The 22,293-nt window shown below is 51.9% G+C and overlaps 1 protein-coding gene across 4 annotated transcripts in view; it reads left to right on the top strand.

Moving 5' to 3' along the window:
* CACNA1H (calcium voltage-gated channel subunit alpha1 H) overlaps positions 1–22,293 on the top strand; it is a 220,160-nt gene that overhangs the window by 96,015 nt on the left and 101,852 nt on the right. For 3 of the 4 annotated variants that reach the window (XM_035339712.1, XM_035339715.1, XM_035339714.1), the window contains exons 2-5: positions 4,506–4,617; positions 6,296–6,429; positions 10,905–11,002; positions 15,639–15,798. In XM_035339712.1, coding sequence (XP_035195603.1) covers positions 4,506–4,617; positions 6,296–6,429; positions 10,905–11,002; positions 15,639–15,798 — 504 coding nt within the window. Of the gene's footprint in view, positions 1–4,505; positions 4,618–6,295; positions 6,430–10,904; positions 11,003–15,638; positions 15,799–16,552; positions 16,843–22,293 lie in introns of those variants that run through there. The other variant, XM_035339716.1, reaches the window with a different exon arrangement.

The raw sequence follows: 22,293 nt of genomic DNA on the forward strand, positions 1-22,293 counted from the left end.
ATATTAGACTTTCACCTGCAGGCCAAGAAATATCCATATAACATAGGGAAAATGTGTAAGCATCTTGAACTCTTCCAGAAACAGGAACTATCCACATGGTTTTGCTGGCTGACGTGCATGAAGCGGAGATCCGAGCCGCATCACTGAGCTCATTTCACGTTTCTGCTTGTGCCAAGAACCAGAGGTTTACGGGGGAAAGGAGCTGGGGGAGGCCGGGACTGCACTGGGGTCTTTCGATGAAGCAGACTCATTCTTTTCTTCTGCCTGCAGCCTTCCACGCCGTGGTGTGAAATAGCACAAACCATCTCCGGAGGAGCTGGAGCCGACTGGCCCAGCTGGGGCTGGGCTTCAGTTGAATTCAGTCCATGGCTAAGCCAGCTGAGCTGAATGAGTGCAATGTGTGGCAGGCTCGGGAAGGACACAGCTTATTTCTGCTCCTGCTTAGGTTCATACTGCTGCCATAAACTCAGTGGAATTAAGGCTCTTGTAAAGTGAGCTGAGAGGGTCAGCCCCACATGCCTGGGTGCTGAAGTTCTCCGGCTGCATTTCGTCCTTGTGACGAGTTCATGCAGGCAGGTCTGCAAAGTGCATCAATATCCGTTTTAATTCCCACCTCTCTTTGTAAATCAAGTCAAGTGTAGGTGGTAAGGATCATCTGGTAAAGACCAGCCATACTGGCATGACAGAGGATCTTGGCCATGCTGGGGCCTCTTCTGGCAACCAGAGCCCTTCATCCTCAAGCCACTGGCCTTCCCCTGGAGGGGTTTTCGTAAAACTCTGTGAAAACCTGCCAGAGAGCATCAGCACCAGAGCCTGTGCCAGCAGCAGGTGCTACCAACAGACTTTGAAGGCAGGATCCCATTTCTGTGTTGCTGCTTCTAAACTCAGGGCTGGATTTTGGCACAAGAGACTGCTTAGACCCCGCAGCACAGAGCAGCCCCCTGGGCACTGCAGTCGCCTGCCTGAAGGGCGTTCAGGGGATGTGAGCTTGGCCCAGATACTTTAGGTGCCATCATCCTGGAATCTGCAGCAAAGGCAGAAACGTTGGGGGTCACCCAGGAGGCCTTTCTGTGCTGTGGGATTTCTGTTTTCATCCACTCATTTCCTCTGAGGTGGGCTCCGGGGCCTCGCAGAGGTGGGGTGGCTTGAGGAGGTCTCTGAGAAAGTGGCAGGCCAGGGCTTAAAGCACAGCCTCAGAGCCAGCAGCAAGGAACCGGGGACTGAACTGAAGCTGCCCTGAATATCTGTGCGGTGGAGGAAGGATTAGTCCCGTCAGGGCAGAGCACTCAGGGTAATCCTGGGAGCAGATCACCATCATTAATCTGATATGAAAATAAATAGGGCAGGGGCTTAAAGCCCTTATAGGAGCTGCAGGAGGAGGAGGCAGGCTGGGGAGGAGGCAGGACCCTTTTGCTCAGCACCTCCAGCCCCAGCACCACGGGAAGGGATGGGGAGCAGGGACAGGGGAAGGATCCAGGAAGCATCCGAGCCAGGAGCAGGGGCTTCCTCCTCCCTCTTCTGCTCCATTCTCCGACTAAAGCAGAGCCGTTCCCACAGCACATTTCCTTCTGCTTTTTCAGACTTTTCTTCAAAGGCAGAACAACTTTTCTTATGTCTCTTTTCCATGGGGCGGCTGTGGCTGACCCTGCCTGGCAGCTCCGACAGCCTCTAAACATCTGTGACCACAGAGTCCCCTTTCTTTTTTTCCTTCAGAAAATTGAAACAGCTCTTCTGCCTTCCTGAAAGACACCGAATTCAGCTTAGGTGTTAGATGGGCTGGTGACAGTGGTGTTTCTGTCTTTATGGAATCAGGGCTCTTGTTTCAGCTCCAGTGACAGTCGTCATGCAGGTGATTATTTACACACAGCAAGGTAAAACCACAGCTAGGTAATTTAGAAGAAAGAAGTTTTCAGGGCTGTGGTGAGCAGAGCAAACGAACAAAGGCACCTTGGGTCCTGGGTGGCCCAGCAGGGCAGGGGATCTGTTTTGCAAGTACCTCCAGCCTTAGGTTTCAGCTGATCCTCTGAAAGCAAAACTCAGGGACAGATGCTGGGTCCAAATGGCAGGCAGATTTTATGACTATATTCTTTTTAAAGTGTTTGTGATTTGGCATCAGGATGAGAAAGATCTGAGCTCAGACAGGCTGCCTGCTCTCCTGAGGTCTCCCTTCGGCACCAGCCGTGCCTCTGCCTTGCTGGGGACAGGCTTTTCCTTGTTGTATCTTCAAATGTCCATGCTGATTGAACGTCGCTGTCAAAACTGGCCCTCTCCAATGACTCACTTTTGACAAATCAGTGTTTTCTAATGGGAAACAAAATCTAATTCTTGTTTGGTTCTGCTAGAAACAAGGGCTGGGGTGGCAGAGAGCAAGACTGAGAACAGCAACGGAGCAAGGAACCCTCGGTGGAAAGGGGATTCAAAAGCCTCGCTCGCCCTTGTGGTGGGGAGAAGTTTGGGTTATCTGAGCTGCAATGCTTTCCCCAGTGCCACAGCAGTGGGAGGAGTGGGGTTAGAGCCAAACAAGTGCACAGCCAACACACTCCCCTCCTCCGGGAGAAGCAGACCTAATCCATCAGCAGTTACACCTTTTTTGTTGTTAGCAGTTCCATAGCCACACACTTTTCAGTGTTGGCTTTTTTTTTTTTTTTGCTTTAAAGGGGAAAAAAATCCCCAAGTATAATAAGTGAAATGAATGCAATTGCAGGCACCCTGGGGATAGTCCAGGAGCCGTGTTTACAAGGAGTTCCACATGAATCCCATCAAGCAATGCAAATATTGTAAGGAGGATGTGGCCAGGGGTTAGGTTTTGTTTGGGTCTGACGTGGGCTGTTTTCTCTGTGGAGCAGGATTACCACTCTGCTTCTAATTAGTTGAAAGGGAAGGAGAGCCAGACAGCCCCTAAAAATGTCAAAAATCAGGAGGAAGTCGCTGAAGGGAGGGAGAAATGAAAACGAGCCGAGGCTGGCATTTCAGCGGCACACAAGTCCACTGGGGCTGTGGCCAGGGGCTTCACCTCCTCCAGCTCCTTCTGCATCGCCATCAGGGGAACCTGGTTTGTTATTTATTTTTTCAGTTGTTTGTTCAGTTTATCCCATGCATTTCCACTGCAGACAAGTGGGTTTCCAAGTATGACGTATCTGGTCCCCAGCATGGGCTCCAAGGGGCTCCTGGCTCTGAATTTTCCAATTAACCCCCTCTCTGAAACAGAAAGTGGTGGACCAGGCAGTGAAATCTTCCTCTCCCTCGTGCTCTGCTGCCTTCTGGTGCCTCTTGCTGAAGCCAGTGCAGGAGGGCGTAGGTAGGTAAAGTACTCCTGAAAGCAGGGATGGACCAGATGACCTCCAGAGGTGTCTTCAAATCGAAACCATTCTGTCATGCTGTGAAAGCAGCAAGGACAAATAAGGTAGAGTAGGTTTTCTGTTTTGTTTGGGTATCCAAAGTATTTTTTTTTTGTTATCAGAAATAAGACAATGTTCTTCTTTTTCCGTGAGCCTTTGTTCACATACACTTGTGTGTTTGAAAGCATAGAGGTTTATTCATACACAGATGTTTCCAGTTATTTTCCCAAGAACAGTTCTCTCATTCATTCTTAATTTGTGAAACCCCTGTTTAGTTCCCCCCCAATTTTTTTTAATTATTTTTAATAGTCATGCCAGTAGCAGTAATCATAAGCTCTGGGCCTACTTTGTGCTGATGCAAATCACCACTTACTACACTGAAGCTATTAATGTCGGTGCAGTTGAGCACTGGTGGGTCCTGTAAGACAATACAGCCTTTTTTTTTGGTGACTGCAGGTAAATCCAGCCTTGAACCCTTTTCTTGCCCTTCTCGGTCTGTGCTGTGCAGCCTGTCTGCATCTGGGATTGCAGCATGTCTTCGTGGCTGTCCCTGCAGCTTATGCTGGTCGTGCTGGCTTTGTTTTGCTTACGTCCTTCATAATGCGGAGCTAAGTCAGACTCTGCAGCATCCTGAGGCTGGGCGCTGATGCAGAAAGGAGGCAGGCAGCGTTCAGCACCCATCCCTTTGTCTTAGGATGGAAACGAGGAGCAAGGTTGGAGCAAGGAAGAGGCTGCGAGCCTGTTTTCTGCTGGTGCTGGTGCCTGAATTCACTCATCTCTGTCTTGCTTTCATTAGCAATGACAGAGGTAATACTAGCAGACATTTTGGGTGATTCAGTGGTAAAACCATTTGACATCTGGAGGTGAAATTTGCTGTGGGAGGAGGACAGAGGGGGCTGTGCTCTCTGCTGGCCCTTGGCATGCACGAAATAGGGAAGAGGATGGGGGGCTTCAGATGGAAAACGTGGCCTGGTGCCTCTCCAAGGCCCTTTCCTCAGTTGCCAAAAACTTCAAACTTTAGCAAAGCTGGGATGTCTGGAGTTGTTTTATTTTCAGTTTGTGTGAGAAGTGAATGGTTTTTGGCATGTAAATCATGTGGTGCCCCAACTTCCCCCTTCCCTCTGCCCCCTGAAGCATCGTGTGCTCTCCTTAACGCCCTCCTCTCACCTGGTTCGAGCACGTCAGCATGCTGGTCATCCTCCTGAACTGCGTCACCCTGGGCATGTTCCAGCCCTGCGAGGACGTGGAGTGCCAGTCGGAGCGCTGCACCATCCTGGAGGTAAGCTGAGCTCTCATTCCAGCACGGCCGGTGCCGCAGGGACCCCCTTGCTGCCGTTCCCACCCCTCGGCTCACCGCAGCGTGGCCTGGGTGCTGTGGCACTGGGGACTTGGCCACATCGGTCCTTTCTCCATGAATAAAAACGCACAGGATGGGTCCCTTGCCCACCAGCTCGAGCACAGCAGTGCCAAGTGCCGGGATACCTGGCCTTTGGGAGATGCATACCCTTTTGAGCTTTTAGGCCCTCGTGCCCAGGCTGCTGTGGGGCATCTCAGTTCTCACTTCATCCCTTCCCCGTGTCCTGGCCGTCCCCTCGCTGCCATATGCCCGCAGGGTTGGTTTTGGAAGCGCATCCCGGCAGCATCTGCTGCGTGGGCTGCACCTTGGCGCGGGGCTGCCCGCAGCAGCTCGGCTCGCAGGCTTGGAAGCAGCTGCTCGTGCCACCAGCCCAGGCTGGCACTGCCGACACGTGGTGCTGTAACGCGCCCGGTGCATCCGAGTCCCTCGTGTACCTGCTGCTTTAATTCCTTTTCGGTGTCTGGGCAGTACGGGGAGGCCGGTGGGACCCTTCCAGCCAACACCGCCTGCTCCTTTCAGAGGTTGGTCCAGAGCTGTCTGCTGCTGCCAGGAATAGCAGAGTTTGTCATCAAACCCTCTTTCAGCCTTAAAAGAGTATCTGTTAATTGCAGAGCCAAGTAAAGCAGATGAATTGAGAAGCCACTAGGCATTTGTTATGGAATAAGATAAATTTTAGGTAATTGTTGCCACACGAGGCATCCAGCTTAGGGTTTGTCTCGGGGTTAGGCTGAGGGTTGGTGTGAAGCAGCACTCAGGGGTGGCTTGTCCAGCTCCTTCAGCAGGACGTGTCACAACGCAGGTAGCAGGAGACCCTGCTGCCTGTCATTTATCTGCCTCTATTCACCCACATGGGACTTCGGAGGATGCACATCCCTGGCAAAACGCCCGTGCAGACAAAGGGAATCCCACCTGGACGAGCAGAAAAACATGAACTCCTTTGTGCAGGCATTTGGATGCCAGTTATTAAATGAACTGAAATAATGGAGCAAAACTTCACTGTAGTTTATCAAGGGATAGGTTGGTCAACACAGCCATCAGCTAGAGTCGTTCCTTGCTTGCAGCAGAAGTGCCCTCGTGGTCACTGCAGCCTCTGCCTGGTGTCCCCGGTGACTCCCAGCTGTGTCAGGGTCCCTGGGTAGGAGCCTGGTCCCTTCTGGAGTCCAGGAAAGCATGACAGGTGAGGCACATACCCTGTGTTAGATGGGACAAATTCCTTCTGGGAGTTCTGAGCTGCCCCATCTGGAAAATCAGCTTCCACTGCAAGTTGCTGAGACCTCCCAAACCCAACCATGAGCTGACACTGAAGTGCAGAAGCTTTGAATGCCAAGAAAAATGCCCAGCCTGAAAGATGACGATGTTCTCCTGTATTTGTCAGTAGATTAACAGAAGCTGCTAATGCTTCCCAGGCAGTGAACCAACCCAGGAGCTACACTCAGGGGTTGCCATCACCCCTCAGGTATTGCAGGGCTTATTTCTGAGCTCAGCAGATGGCTCCTTGGTCCCACTGCCTGGCCTTGCAGCCTCTGTCTCATGCTCATGTCTCTGCTTTCCCTCTCCCTGATAAGAGAACTGACTGTAATCATCTTTTACTGGTCTCCAGGCATTTGACGACTTCATTTTCGCTTTCTTTGCGGTGGAGATGGTCATCAAGATGGTGGCTCTGGGGATCTTCGGGCAGAAGTGTTACCTCGGAGACACGTGGAATCGCCTGGACTTCTTCATCGTGATGGCGGGGTCAGTAACAAAACCTCACAAACTTGCCTTCGTGGTGAAAGCCAGAAAACCCCGGAGAACCAAATCTGGAGGTTGTCCTGATGGGTTGCGTAATGTCTGGTGAAAGCTGCCGAGCTGCAGCCAAGGCAAAGTGTCCTAAGTCTCATTTGGTTCAACCTCTGGCAACCACACCAGATTATGGAGTGGGGTGTCAATGTCAGGGCAAAAACCATTGGGTTTCCAGCGGTCATCCTTCGGCCAGTGCCATCTGTCAAACCAAGTGTGTGCTGTCCTAGTCCTTGCAGTGTCCAGCAGGTCCCAGTGCTCACCATTAAGGCTGCCTCTTGTGAGGGGATGGGAAAAGCACACAGCTGTTCAGCCCCATCCCGCTCTGCGGCACCCCTAGAGTGAGACAGAGAGGCAGAAATTAGCCAAACAGGGAGAATCCAGCCCAAAAATCTGGTTCAGGAGGTTGAAATCCCTGTGCAAGGAGCTCTCCAGAAGTTGACCAGCAGCTGTTGTTGCTGATCCTCCCAAATTACAAGCACATGCACGTCTCCTGTAAACTTCTGTTGGTTTACATTTTAATACCGTCTCCCACAGCTGCTTATTTGTGTAGGATGTGTTAATAAATAGAAACAATTTATTTGCGGAATCACCCAAAGAGGATCTGGCTGCTTTTGACATCAGCTCATTCACACCCGTAAGCGAGCATACTGAAAACTTGGCAAGTCTAAAACTTTATTCTATAAATAAATGGGTTTTAGAATCTCCAGGCTCTCTTACCTGCTTAGTGTACCCTAGGACGGGATAGACTGCTTTAATTACTGAGCTCTGCCTTATTTCTGAATTCCTGGGTTTACAGTGACCAGCCTGGGGTTAATTAGAACATTCCTGTGATATGCTGGGGGCATTTTTACCCTTGTGTTAGTAATGTGCGATCTTTTATGGAGTTTTGTTTTGCTCCGTGTGATGTGTCTGGCGTACAACTAGGACTGGCCTTACTGCCTTGAATAAAACATGACTTCCCCAAGCAAGGCTTCTTTTGAACCACTGCATGGCTACAGCCTAGGAAAGAACAAGGAAAGTTGTCGTTAATTAATTTTCTTTCCAAAGCTGCTGCGGCAGCGTTTAAGCCAGAAGTAGCAGAAGAGGGGGGCTGTGGCTAAGGCAGGGCATGGGGTCAGAAATCCGGTGTCCCTAACCAGTCCCCACCTGCAGGATGGGCTCTCCTGATGGATGAGCAGAGGATCCTGTATCGTCAAACACATCATCACAGCAGAGCAGGAGAAGAAAGGAGCATGTGCAGGCAGGAGGAAAGGCAGAGCCCTCTGCTCACACCTCGGAGCGAGGTTTTGGCACGGGGATCTGCTCACACAGGACCTGGGGTGAGGGGGAAGGTGTCTGGTGAGTCAGTCTGGAAGCTTTCCAGGCCGTTTCCCCACCCTCCGTGGCTGGCATATGTTTGAGAAGAAGGAAAACCGCAGAAACACCGCGAGACCCCAGCGGGAAGCCCTGCTGCCTGTCTGGTGTTACTCAGGCTGAAGGTGAGAAGTGGAACGACGCCTTCTGTGCCTGATCCCAGCCATCTCCCAGATTTGGGTTTATTTGGGCCGTTCCTGTGACACTATGGCCAGTGATGGAGGGCAGGGAGAAGCCGTATGATGGGCTGGGGGTCTTCTCCTCACCCAGCACCACCACTCAACCCAGTGCCTGATCCTAAAACTGGAGGTGGTTTTAGCAGGGAGCTCACAGCCAGAATTACAGAGTTGCTTTTCCCAGCGAGTGGCTGGACGTGATGCAGTTATTATGAGGCTTTTCTGATAAGAAAGGAAACAAGTGATACGCAGTGCTGCCTGCTTTGTTTGTCCCATTCAGTCTCCTTAAATAAGCTGATTTGGCTGACTAGCAAGTATACCAAAGAAAAAGAAGGGTAAGCAGGGAAACTACAAAATAAACACATCTTCTGCCTCTAGCAACAGATTGTGTCTGAAGTTTGTTCCAGCACTGAAAGCCCTTTCATGTTCTGCTCGCCTGAGAAATGTACCCTGGAAAATTTCAGACCAAATGCAGCTTACAACCTCTCAGTCTGTCCAGCAGCCAAGCTGAAAGCATTTCCCAGCCATCAGAAATGTTGTCCACGAGAGCTGAAAGCAGAGAGTTTTCTTGTGCATCCCGTCCCTGGAGACGCCGTGGGCTCTTGTGATACGCTTCGGATGTCTTTAACTTGACAGCTGAAGGAGTGGAGGCTGCTCGTGGCAGGAGACATCACAAAGGCTTGTGCCTCCAGTGCCTCAAATGTGCCTCCAGCACAGAGGCTGTGGGGCATCACCTACCAAGTGCCAGCCTGCCCTGACCTCCAGTCCCCGTGTACCCCAAATTTCCTGCTCCAGCAGGTTTCCAATGGATATTTCTGGGGTATCCTTGGGTTAAAAGTGTGAGCAGGACCCCAAGCTTCTCCATGACCAGGAAACTTTTGACTTTTTCAGGCTTCAGGTGGTTTCACTGCAATTAACAGGTCCAGTCTGGAACCCACCACAGTTGATGAAATGAAATTGGTTTTGGTGGGTGTTGAAGGCACCGGCGGGCAACTTGCTTTGAAATCCTAAATGGAGTGTCATGGAAGTGTGAAGGCTTAGGATCAGAATTTCTGTTTCCTAGGCCATGTCCTGAACTACCCATCTTTCTTCAACCCCCATTGAAACTCCAAGTGAGGCCTCAGGAGCTGGCCCTGCAATGCTCACATGGCTGCGTGGGCTCTCTGGAGCACAAGAGCAGCTCCCACTGGAGCAGTCCATGCTCCTTTCACATACTGTTAGTAGTTCAAAACCTGTATCAGTTAGAGTAAAATCCACTTACTCAGCCACCCAATAAATTGTCTGCCAGCCTGCAGACTCCGGCTTCGGCACCGTTCATTGTAGGGATCCCGAACAATGGCACATCTATTGCGGCAAGGGCTGCTCAGAGCAGGCACCTGGTGCTGACTGCAGCCCCTCCGTGCAGGTGTGAACGGCCGTTTCCGATGGCTTTCCCGCTGGGTGGTCCTTTGTGTGGCTCCGTGCTGCTTCCCACGGCTCGGCTCCAGCTGCTGAATGAACACACCTCAGATTTAGAAACTGTTCTTGTGCCATGCTGGGTTTTAAAGCTGTTCGCTATGTTCGACTCAGGACAAGCTTTAAGGTTGGTTTGCTTTATAAAGCCATGCTAGCTACTTCAGAAAGAAGTACCTCTACCACTAAATCAGCTCAGAATAAGCAGGGTCTCTGCAAGGCAAGGCAAGGCAAGGCTCAAGGGCAGTCACCTGGGTGCCATACCAGGGATATGGTGGGGTTACACCAAGAAGCTGCGGGCCAAGACAACAGAGAAGCAAACATCAGAGAACCTGGAAACTCCCAGGTAAAGTTTGCAGAGCAGGACAGGGCACCAAATATAAAGTGCAAGGGCACCCAGAACATGGGCACCCAAGCATTGATGTGCCCAAGCAAGGCTGGCTCTAAACCAACCTCCCTTTCCCCCCCTTCACTGTTGCCTGAAATCCAGCAATTTTGGCTGGTTTTGCTTCATGGCACATAATAATTTTGGTCCGTTCTGGCTGGAGGATGCTTATTCTGAAAATCTCTCCACTGAAGCTTCTGCAGCTCCCAGTGAGAGCAGTTCTGCGCCTATTTGCCTTCCTCCTTCCATATCTGTTTGTTTATTTATATAAGGAAAAGCTCTTACTCCGTGGCATCCAACAGCTTACTCGCAGGGTTGCTTTTGATGCTGTTATGTTATTTGAACAGGCGTGGTGAGAGATCTGTGACATATTTACAAGTGCTTCCCTGTAGTCAAGCTCATAAATTGTAATTACAGCCATGCTAACTAGCCATAACCCCATTAAAAAAACAACACTACACACATTTGCCACTCATTGCTATAAAAGAGCAAGAAAACTGACTAAACTTAACGTCCTTCCCAGCCTGGGAGAGAAATGTTTATGTGAAACGGAGACGGAGCATGAAACAGAAAATGTTCCCTATTCTTAATAATAAAATGGAAACCACACTACTTTAATGTCATTTGTCGGCTTGGTTATTCACACTTGTGTCATAGGAGGATAGATAAGCTGGCGTGAAGATGCGCCGGGGTGCTAGCAGGGGGTGTAAGAGCAGAAGCATCTCATTGCCTTGGAGCTGTGCAGCATCTCCCCGGGAAGGCTGCAGATGCACAATAAGCTAACGGGAGGGCGAGATGTGTGCCTGCAGGACCTCAGCAGCTATTGGGGACCCCACAATTTCTATGCCCCCCCTTTGCAGCTCCCTGTTGTGCCTGGAGCACACCCACCAGCCACAAGTGCTGCTTGTGGGGGTATTTGCATTCTTCCAGAGGCTGAAATACCCCTGCTAGCCCTTATTGCCAGCACGATGCTTGGTGTGAGCTGCTCCCTGACCCCGGGCAGCCTCAGCACCCAGGCACGGAGCCCCCCGCACCCTGACACCTCTCCTTTTTCCCTGCAGCATGATGGAGTATTCCCTGGACGGACACAACGTGAGCCTGTCGGCGATCCGCACCGTCCGCGTGCTCCGGCCGCTCCGAGCCATTAACAGGGTCCCAAGTAAGTGACACCCCCATCCATGCCTTGCTGCCAACTTTGGGCTCAGCCCCGGGAAAACCGGGGGGACAAACCCCCCCCAGCTGGCTCCAAGCACGCTAAGCCCTGCCACAGCCCCTTCTCCTGCTGCTGGGAGCAAGTTCGTGGATTTTCGTTTTTTGAGGGGAAGTCAGAGGTCATTTATTATTACTAGTAAAGGGTGAGTGAGTAGAGCGTATACCTGGGGGGGCAAATTTTCGTGGCTGTTTTCCAACATTTTTGTGAACTCTCAGGCAAGTAACTCTTAGCTCCGAGTGCTGAGTAAATAACAAAGTTCCCATAAAGAAAGGGAAGAGATCAGTTCTAAGGAAGATCTTCTTGCCCTGGATAGGTTCGTTTTTTCCTCTCAGCTATTTAAGGTCTTTCAGTCCCTTTGTGTTCAGGATTAGAAGCACAGCAGTCTCTGTTGTTGGTAAAATACCGCAGAGGGTTTGCTGTCATGTAGAACAAAATTGGGTTCATCCACAATAGGAAGTTCAAGTGGCCCCTAAATCCATTTTCAAGTGGCTTCAGCTGCTTGTCTTCTAAATCCAATTTGAAAGACGAACCAACAAGCTGAAATAATTTCCTGCCAGTACCAGCCGTCTGCTGAGCGACCTTTGCAAGGTACTAATTTCATAGCTCTTTCATCACTTTTTAACCAAAATCCACTCGATACAAAATGCAGCAGCATTGCGTAGAAATCGTACAAGTTCCTCATGAAAAAAAAACAGTACATTTTTGGTGTTTTGAAGAGCATGTTCAAATGACACAGCCCCACCAGTCCTCGCTGAACATCCTGCCGAGATTAATTGCCCGTTATGTCGGCACGTCCAGAGACACCAAAACAAACTCCCCCAGATCGGTTTCGGTTCCAGTACTTCAGATGAACATGCAAGGGAACAGATGGATGTTTACGCATGGGAATCTTTGAAGTTTCTCTCTGAGCTCAAATTCTCTCGGATTTTTCTTTTTTTTTTTAAAAAAAAAAATCTTTTTAATCTGTAAATTCAGCAATGATGTCATTAGGAGTTAAAAACAAGACAAAAAGAAACGAGAAGCTAAAAAGGACCTCGATACCCCCTGGAGCTTTGGTTTCCCAATGAGGTTTTGTTCGCAGGGCTTTGGAGCCGCCCGACAGCACAACACAAAACTCAGCCGGACTGCGAGCAGAAGCCATTTTTGATGCTTAGATTGTTTTCTTTTTGTCAGAAGATAGGCGATAGAAAATCTTCAATTTTTTGTTACTAATATGTGAGATTAAATCCAGAGAGCTAAACCCATTTTTGGAATTTCCTGGGCTTGATGAGCGGCTAGGCTGGTCCTGCAGCATTACCGGTGTCCTGAACAAGCGCCAGGCTGGGATTAGTATTCTTGGAAATATCTCGGTTCCTGGAGGGCAGATAATCACAGACTTTACTTGTTTATGAGACGGCAACTCCATCCGCTTTTCAGTTCGGTACTTTCACAGTTTCAGACCGATGCCTGACATAATCCAGGGTCTGCAGAGAATGGATAGCGATAACCCTCTATTTTGTTGTATTTTCGGAGTTCCCAGCGATAAGTTACATCTCCAGTCTTTCATCCGTGGGGAAGCTGCAGCTTAGCAGGGGATTACCTGGGACATCCCCCGCGTCCCAGCCCACGGCGCAGCCTCAGCTCCTGCTCAGCACCATCCCCACATCCCTAGTGCTGGGATAATGCTGTCTGGAGCCGGGTTTTCAGCTCGGTGGCAGCCACAGGACGACATCGAACAGATATGAATTAGGGCTGGGTCAGCGGAGACGAGCCTGGCATCCAGTCACAGGCACGGGGAAGCAGGGACCCATGAGAAATCCATGAGAAATTGCCCAGCGATTTATCCCCGTCATGCCTGGGCACTTTCCTGGGTTCCAGCCAGTGCTGTTAGTGCTGCACTTCCAGGCATAATAAATTCACCCGCAAGATTATTTCGTTTTTATTTTATTTGTAAAGAAAAGAAAGGAGAACCCCAGCCAATAAAAACATCATCTCTATTAGAAATTATTCCTTGGAAATGACTGGAAAAATATAATTTCTGCATTTTATACATTTGGCTGGGGCTGTAGTTTGGGTTTTTTTTTTAGTAGTGGTCAGTGTTTTTTCAAGCCCATTTCACTGCTTTATTTTTATTTTTCTACTCTGTGGTTTAAACTGGGCATCACATGGAATGGGAACAAAAAGAAATCCTGATCCTCGTTTCAGCCCAACCGGTGCTCACAAACTTTTCCCATGGCACACTTGACATTCTGCTGAGAGCCTCGAGCACCCTGAGCGGATAGCGAACAGATGGATTCAATCCCAAGGATGGTGCCACTAAACAACCCGAAATACCACAAGTAGCTGAGCGGAAAAAAGTTGTCTGGCACGGGAAGATGAATTTTATCCATTTTTGGGAAAAAGTGGGTGAGGATATTGGTGAGTGGGGAAAAAAAGGAAAAAAAAAAGAAGAAAAGTCCATCATCCTCTTTCCAGTGGGAAATGAGTCCTTTCTGCTTGTCTAAAGATAGATTTGCAGGGTAGTCTGAGGGGCATTGTCGTGTGATGTGCTCCTTGCGGGGGTTTATGCCTCTGGCACCACTGTTGCCTTGTCTCCACGGCCGGCACCGGCGTTGCAGTCACAGGGACGGCAGGGACGTGAGCCGCGTCCCTTCCCTGCAGGGTGCCAGCAGCACTGGGTTGGAGCTGGCAGGGCTGGCATGGGGCTGGCAGCCGGGACCACGGCTCCTCGGCAGAGGCATCCACTGCCGGTGCCAGCAGCGGGGGAGCCGGGCCGGAGCCAAGGCGCAGCTGGACACGGAGACCTTGAAAGGCTCTTGCCCTGGGATGCAGAGGTCATTAGTCACACCTAATTATTTATTAGCACTGACTTCTTGGCAGAGGTGCTCTAAAGACTCGTGCCATGCTGACAAGGTAACACCGGCTCCGGCCCCGCTTGGCTGCTCCGCGTTTCCGCTGGCAGAGCCACGCGAGGAGGGAGGCGGCGCGGCGTGGGGCCGCGGCTGCTGCCAGCACTGCCTGCCCGCGGCCTCGGAGGCACTGGGGAAAGGAGGCACTGTGTTCCTGGAGCCACTGGTCCTCCCAGAACCCGGCCCTGGGGCTGGCTGGGGGCAAAGCCACCCTGGAAATTAGTGGGGGGTAAGAGAGACCGCAGCGGTGGGATGATGCTCTCCCTTCAGCTGAGGCGGCTGGTGGAGAGCAGCATCCTGGTAGGGGAAGCAGAGGGGAAAAGCCCCACGCAGGCAGGGAAAGGAGTTTGCTGACAGCTTCTGAGTGGGACAAAATGCCTCTGAAGGCACCAGTGTCACCAGCCTTACCCAGCAGACTCATCAATTCCCATCATGCTGTAAATTTGAGCCCTGCTCTCTGCAGAGCACCACGCCCCCGAGGCTCTGTTTTTCATTTTATTCCTTTCTGTAATTTAGCATTTGCCTGTATCAGTTGCTCTTTTCATTATTTCTCCTCTCATCAATTATCAGCACTCAAAATGATGGCCAGTCGGTGTCTCAGAGATTCATTTAACCTCTGTGGAACGGCTGGGCAGCGAGTTGTTGTTCCCTTTTTGTTCCTGCTTTCTCAGGTGCCCTGACGTCCTCTGCCCAGTCCCTGCCTCCGTGCCCAGTCCGCAGGGAGCACCAGGAGCGTGCTGGATGGGGGCACAAAGGTTAACAAGGGCCCTGCAAGCTTCTCTCAGTGCTCCGTCTTCTTCTGTAGGCTGGGATGCACAGAAGTCAGCGTGTCCCTGGCAGCAAAGGAGTCAGGGCAGTCCCCGCTTTGCCTGCAGGTTCACAGGGAGCCTTGCAGTGGTCTGGGACCAGGCAGGTACCTAGCAGCACCAGGCAGGAGAAGGGAGCATGCTGAGAGCAATTCCTAGGGGAAAAAAACATTTGCATCCCACTTTCCACCTCAAAAAAAAGTCCAAATTTGCCCTGTCCCCACTGCTTGGAGCGTGAGCTGCTCTCAGCTGCCGGTGGCGGAAACGGAATTGCCCGTGGAGAGTAACCGCGGTTATCATCCTACACGAGGCTCCGCATTGTTTAGGGGAACAATTTGTGTGATTCATGTGAGGCGTTCAATATGTTTATAAATATATATTTTGACAATTCCTCAAGAGGCTGATGGTTTGCGGGGGCGTTTCTGCGCGAGCGGCTGTCTTGCAGCTCTGCCCATGTCTGCGTGCTGCGGAGCGCCGTGTCGCTGAGAACATCTGAAAATCCCACCCCTAGGCCCTCCCTTCGGAAATGTGCTGTGCTGGCTATTTGTCCCCTTGCCGTGTACTCTTTACCTTCCTTCTCAGCCTTAAGATTTAGGGGGAAATATAAAATTCAAAGCTAGACACTGTAAGGGCCGTGTCATCAGCGTGTGGGGGCTCAGGAGCTGTGGCTGTGCCTCTGGCCTTGCTCTGCCAGCACGTGGTAGCCTCTCAAATGGGACAAGAGCCTGGTGTTTTAAAAGAAAAGTTCACAAGGATTCATGCATCCCAGATCCTCTGCCTGAGATGCTCTGGCTGCAGGATGGAGCTGGGCAGCACATGGAAATTCAGGGTACTCGCGCTGGCCCCATCGAAGGGCTCCTCTAACCTGTCTTCTCCTTCTGCCCACAGGTATGCGAATACTGGTCACCCTGCTGTTAGATACTCTGCCTATGTTAGGCAACGTCCTCCTCTTGTGCTTCTTCGTCTTCTTCATCTTTGGGATCGTCGGTGTGCAGCTCTGGGCAGGGCTGCTGAGGAACAGGTGTTTCCTAGACAGGAATTTGGCAACGTAAGTACGCAAAAATCCCCTCCTTGTCGTCCTTTCTCCCTCTGCCCTGGTGGAAGAGCCCTGGTGGTGTGGGTTTTGTCACTCAGGGGTGCTCGGAGCTGTCCCCCATCACCTCTAGCTCCCGTTTCCCAGCCAGCGGGACCTGCAGTGCTCAGGCACCGTGGTTCTGCCCCTAGTTCTTGAGGTTTTGGGACTCCAAGACCACGTGCTTTTTGTTGGCATGTTCCTGAGTGTTTGTGGTGGCTTCCTTGTGTTTTTCCCAAAGGACAAGGATGTTAGTGGTTTGGGTTATCCCTGACCAAGAAAGCTGAGATCCCTGACTCTAGGAATTCGAGGATTTGGAACAAACTAAATCTCTGAAAATCACCACTTTCTGAACCTGTGCGGGTCTGGGAGGTCGCCCAGCACCCTGCACCTGTGGGCACGGGGTTAATTCTGTGCTCTGCCCACTGGAACAGACAGTGAGAGAGGTGCTGCTGAAACGCCCCGATGTGCCGCTGTAGGAGCAGCAGGAAGCGTGACATGAAAGGCATTGGGGACATTTGTACACTGCTCAGTCTGAGCAGGCATCAGGGATTCTTCCAAGCTTGGCAACTGCACGGACCAACTTCCCTGCCAGCAGCTGAGGCTGCTAATAGGCCTTAATTGCCCCAATGACCTTCTCCTGAGACCCCATCCCCACCCTGGCCATGGCCCAGGAGCTCTATTTAAGTCAGCCCGGGGGCCTTGGCTCTGGTCTGAGCAGTGCTGGGCCTGTTTCTGTCCCTGGCCCCTCTGTCTCCTGCCCGGGCTCCTTTGATGGGTTCTGGACCTGGTTCAGTGCTTGCCAGGGCTTGGGCTGGCACAGGATGACCCTTGGCTCCTGGTGTGCCCCTTAAGCAGTGCCCTGTGTGGCAACAGCTTAAAATCCATCAGCACAACCAATATCAAAGCCAAGTGCAGCTTGCCAGTGTCCCTGCGAGCTCCTGCAGGCAAGGAGGTGGGCCTGAGAAAATCCTTCCAGAAGGTCTCCTGTCAGAGGCTGCTGAAGATGTCAGGCCAGAGGTGAGGAAGTGCTGGAGACCAGCTAATCAGGGCAGCTCTAGTTCTGTGGGAGAAGAGAGAACCTGTAATTATGTCTGTTTGTAATCATCTCCTGCCTAGTGCTTGTATTGTGTCTAGAAAATGAGCAGATATTATCCCTCAGCTCTACCCCGGGTCCTGTTCCTGCCTCTCCCTGATTAGTCCGGTGGCTTTCAGCGCTCTGAGCCTCTTTCTGCTGCAGACCATCCCTGATGACACTTACTCATTGCTTCAGCGATGCTGAAAGGCAGAAAATCAATGAGCCTGCCATCTGCGTGTGCCTCCACTCCCACATCTCCATGCTCCAAGCTGGCAAGCTTTCTCCTGCATCCGTGGCAGGGATCTGCTGGCCGCCAGGACCCTCTGTCACCCGCAGAAATCCGGGGGCTGTCATCGTAAATCTGGGCTGGGATGCTCGTGTTGCTCTTGTGCAGGGCTGGCACTATGTGGGCAGAGCCTTGGAGCTGTCCTTAGATGAGAGGGACTTGTCCAAGCTCTTTGACCAGGCTTTTAAAATGCTGTGTGACTTCCTGCAAAAATGGAGCTTTTAAATTAACCACGGAATGATTGTTTGCTAAGTACAGATATTAAGCGGCTGGGGAGGAAAGCAGGCTGTTATGTAATGGCCATTATCAGCATCAAAGGCATCGCAGGATCTTCTTATCAGGGTCTCAGCCCTGTCTGCAGTGAAGTTGAGCTCCCTGTGCTAAGCCTCGGGAGCTCTTTGAGGAGGCAGGAGGTTTGTGGGATGTTTTCCTTCCTGCCTCACTGTGGCTCTGTGCTGACCCCTGGGCCCTTCAGGGGTATCAGAGAAACCCAAAATGTGCTCTGATGCTGTCAGCCAGGCTGAAGCTGCTCTCTGGATCTGTGTATTGCTGGGTTTGCTTCGGACTTGAGAAACCCAGCAGGAAATCCCCATGCCAGGCATCAAGGTAGGGTTCACTGGTTCGCCCCTTCAGCAGCCTCAAACATCCCAACAGCAAAATTTACAGCACTGGCCCCATAACAGCAATTCCTCCTGCCCGGCAGTGAGATGCTGTCTGCTCACAAGGCAGCGTGGATCTGCAGGCGAGGTCGAGGCCAGGGCAGGGCTGCAGAGGATCCATCACTTGCTCCATTCCTGCATCAAGCTGCTGGAGAGCCCTGACTGACCGTCCCCTTCCAGGGAGAGCTGCCAGAGAATGAAAACTACAACAAGACCTTCATGCAGGGGCTGTAGGATTAAAGTAAAGCTCTGGTTTTGGATAGAAGTAAACAGAACAGAGCTCTGCGGGGAAGGAGGAATGAGGCTCTGTCCATCTAGTTTGATCTGCCAAGTCCTGCTAAATCCCAGTGCTGCTGTCCTCGGCCCAAAATAATGTCCACCAGTGCTTCAGCAGGCTGTGAGGAGATGGAGGGTGGGGTGGGGCTGGGGGCTGAGCAGATGGTGGTCCTGGTCCAGGTTTTCCTTATGGTCCCAAGAAGGGGAAGACCTGGCTTAGAGGCAGGGCTCACCGTGGTGGTGGTTCAATCCCTCCCAGGTGAGACCAGCACTGCTTTAAAGCGAGGGCGAGCATCTGAACACGGTGCAGGTGCCAGGCAAGGAAGGGTCACAGCACCAAAGTTTTTGGGGAGTGAAGCAGATGTGAGCTCAGAGACCAGTGCTTCAAATGCAGTTTTTAGTCTGCTGCGTGCTTCTCCGCCCGCTTGCTGCCAGCAGCTTTCTGGGCCGCGTGGCTTTACAGCAGGCATAAGATGCAGGAGGGACTTTGATTTTGCCATAATTCTTCCTGTGAAAACCTTTTAAAATCCCTTTTGAAAGACGTCTGCTTCAAGTAAAGAAACTATTTTTAAATGCGGTACCTTCAAATTGAAATTTGGGGACTTCTTTGAGGTGTGCTGGAAATATCTGCCTTCCCTTTGAAAATTGCGCTGTTCCGACTCAGTGTCCTGCTGGAAGGAGGTGGTTTTGTTAAGGGTTCTTTCAGCAGTGACTCTGAAGGAATTGCAGAGAGTTTCTGTGCTGTTGCGCTCTGGTGAGTTGACGAGCAATAAACTGGAGTGGGTCACTGCTGTGTCCCACAGAGGGCTCTGGTGGCTCAGAGCCCCCGAGGGACCTTGGTGCCTGGGCTCTTTCCCTTGTTATTGCACAGCAGGTGGGGATGGCAGCACCAGGATGGCTTCTGTTGATTTACGAGCAAGTGCAGGAGGTCCTCGACAGTAGGAACTGGAAAGGGAATTAATTTCACGTGGGCTTTTTTGGGTTGGTCTGGCCTGAGAGGGGAGGGTTCTGCATGCTAATGTGGGAAGGGTGAGCGTAAGATCTGCGGGGTGTCTCCCCCACGCAGCTGCCAGCACAAGCTGCTGCCATGGTAAATGAAGGAACAGGGTCACCCCCAGCTCGGCTGGGCTGCTGCTGCTGGGGCTGTGGTGTTGTGCAGAGGAGCGTTTTCCTCCCCATGGAGCCTTTCAGGGAACGCAGTGGTTTGGAAGCAGGAGAGGGGAGAGAGCTGTGAAGCACTTTGTATTTGTCTAATGCTGCAGGACAGTTATAATGTGAGCACTTCAGTCTTAATTAACTCTACCTGCTTGGCATTGTACTGCCTTTGGCTCCTTGGCTTTTACAGAGCTACTTGAAGGCGCGTTCGGCCAAGGCAGACAGCTCCGAGTTTGAAAGGTACTTCTGAGTGTTGCCTAATTGCTCCTCCTGGCATCACTCTGTGCTGCAACATTGGGCTGTCAGCAGGGTTTCCTCCAGAGAACAGCCTCCTCTCAGAGGGAACCGATCCTGCTTGGTGCTGAGTCTCTGCCTTTTCCCTTTCCCCCTCTGTTGGAAGCTGCAGCAGGATTGTGCAGGACCATGCACAGTGCTCCAGCACTGGTGGGTGCTGTCCTGCATGGGAGGGCTGAGTCTGGGGGCAAGCTGGGGAGGGAATTATTGTTCAGCCTCTCTTGGCATGAGAGAGAGCAGATTTTCCTGCTCCTTGCCCAGAAACTGAAAGAGAGAAATGCATAGAAAAGCTGCTGCAAGCCCAGAGAAAGATGTGCACTGGGCAGCTGGCCGAGAGAGGGGTGTTAATCCTTCCTAATGTGATAACAAGATCCATTCTGGGGCTTAGTTTCTCGTGACTTTTCCCTGGAGCACAAGGGTCTCACGACTAGTGGATTCATTGCCATTAATGAGTTATTTGGACTATGCCTGTCGGGAAGGAACAGGGAAGGTCTGACCTCTTGTGCACATGGAGGTAGGTGGTCTTGGCAGGGCGCATTCGTTTATTTTGTGGATATTGGGGATTTTCTTTTTCTGCAACACTTGGCTTCTCATTCCTGCCGTTCCATCCTTCCTTCCACTCTTCGGTTCTGCCAACACAGCCTTCAAACGGAGGAACAGAGAAAGAGGTCTTAAATCCGCAGTGCCTGCTGCCCCGGCCAGCAGGGTGCTCGTGGCATCCCATGCCCAGGCACGCAGAAGGGAGAAGAGCTTGAAAAGGGCTGGGCAGGAATTGGCCCCAGTGCAGTTGATCTTGTCTTATCAAGGGGAGGACTCTTAGTTTGTGAATGATTTGGGGGGAAGTTGCAGAAATAATCAAGGCAGAGAGAAGGGAGGGTAAAACCCAGGTAGTAGCAGAACCAAATCGAGCTTCATCCACCCTTTGCAACCAAGCTGCGCTTTATTTTCCTGGCTTAATTTTCTTCCCACAGCCACCAAAGCGTGTTGTTTCCCTCAGAGGGTCTGTGCCCAGATCTCTCTGCAGCTCTTCAGATCGCAGCCTGAGGCAGCATGGCTGCAGGCAGTTTTTTCTCTTTCAGCCCAAGGCTTCCTAAACTGTGACTCACAGGCAGCAGCCTCTGAAATCTGACGGTGGCTCATCACAAGCCTTTCAAGTTGCAGTGTGTAGTGAATAGAGGCATTGCACGGAGGGGACTGGTCCTGCAGCTCCCCAGCCTGGATGTGTCCCCCCCTCCAACCAAGCTGGGTACACGGGCTCCCACAGAACTGGCTGGCACGCAGCTCTCCAGCTCGCTGTGTCCCCATCCAGCCTGCCCAGCTGGGGAGGGCACATCAGGCGATGGGAGATCACCTCTGGGGGCTGAAACCTCGATGATTAATGTGGGTCAATACATTTCGGTCCTGCAGCTGGGAGGGCAGGCAGCTGCGGCTCCGCGTGGCGCTGGATGCCGTGTTATTGTGCCGTGGTGGGAGAGGCAGCTCGCAGGGGGCTCGGGTGTGAGCTCAGAGCAGAGCATCACGCTGACGCACCAGCCCTTCTGTCTGAGCGCTTCTTCCATGGGCAGCGTTCTTGGCACAGGCTGCGTGTCTGCATCTGAACGCGAAACTGCTCCTGGGAAAGGAGCTTGTGCAGCCATAGCCGCTAATTACCCAATCATCCCTCCAGATGGTCCGTCTCCCTCTGCAAGTCCAACTTTGCTCTGGGTAGAATCCTAATTACACTGGCCCACGGGCTGCGGTGTGCTGAGCCTTCCCATCCTGCCCGCTGCCAAAAGCCTTTCATGATCAGGAAATGCCTGCTGCTGGTGTTGCTCTGGGACATTGCTTCCAGGGCAGCAAAGGAAATAAGTTTTTGAGGAGTCCCCAGCTCCACCTGGTTCTGGAGCAAGTTTTCCAGTTCTAGTTTGGAAGAGTGTCACCTGGAGTGGCACACCCAGATCAAAAAGCCTTGGCCAGCATTGCTTTGAGGGAGCAAGAAAGAGCAAGAGATGTTCCGAGAGCAGGTGGGTTTGTTGCAGGGCAAGGAGTTCAATGCGTAGCTTCAAGCTCCCTGCTACAAGCGCCGGGCTGGGCATTGAGCTGCCAGCTGGAGCCAAAGCTGTGGGTATCGCATCAGGAGTGGATGAGAGTCACTGAGATCTGCCCAAGCTGGAGGTCCGTGTGCTTTGACGAGGAGGCAGCACATGAGGCGTCTTTCTTGACATTGCAGTAGGGACTCATAGGGTGGCTTTGCCTGCAACCCGCTGGGTTCTGGTTTCAAGAGTGGTGGAGTCAGCCCTGGGGAAGCCGCTCGTAACCCTGCTGAATTGGGCAGCGCACAGTGTGGTGCTTGGGCTCTGGGGCTATGCACCTCTCACCACCACGGGGTGCAGAAAGCCCTGACCTGATGTCCCCTTGGAAAGACTGCAGGGGTGCCAAGCACGAGCTGCTTAGTCCCTTGGGAGGAGGAGGCTGATGGACACGTACCCATGGCCTGTCAAGCCCAGGGGTAGCAGAAGAAAACATCCTTCCTGAGGCTGGTGGGGCTGGGACAGCTCTGCCTGGGCTGGTCACATCTCACAAAAGCCCAGAGAGCTCTCAGCACCTTCCAGCCCCACCACATCAGAGGGTGCAGGAACCCTTCACATTTGAGCTGAATATACCCTCTCTATACCTGCTGAGGCCAAAACAGCACTGCAGGGGCTCTGCGTGCTGCTTGTGAGCCAGGAAAAGTTGCTTCTTGT

The sequence above is a fragment of the Oxyura jamaicensis genome, chromosome 14, assembly GCF_011077185.1.
Source record: "Oxyura jamaicensis isolate SHBP4307 breed ruddy duck chromosome 14, BPBGC_Ojam_1.0, whole genome shotgun sequence".
In the NCBI taxonomy this organism is placed as follows: domain Eukaryota; kingdom Metazoa; phylum Chordata; class Aves; order Anseriformes; family Anatidae; genus Oxyura; species Oxyura jamaicensis.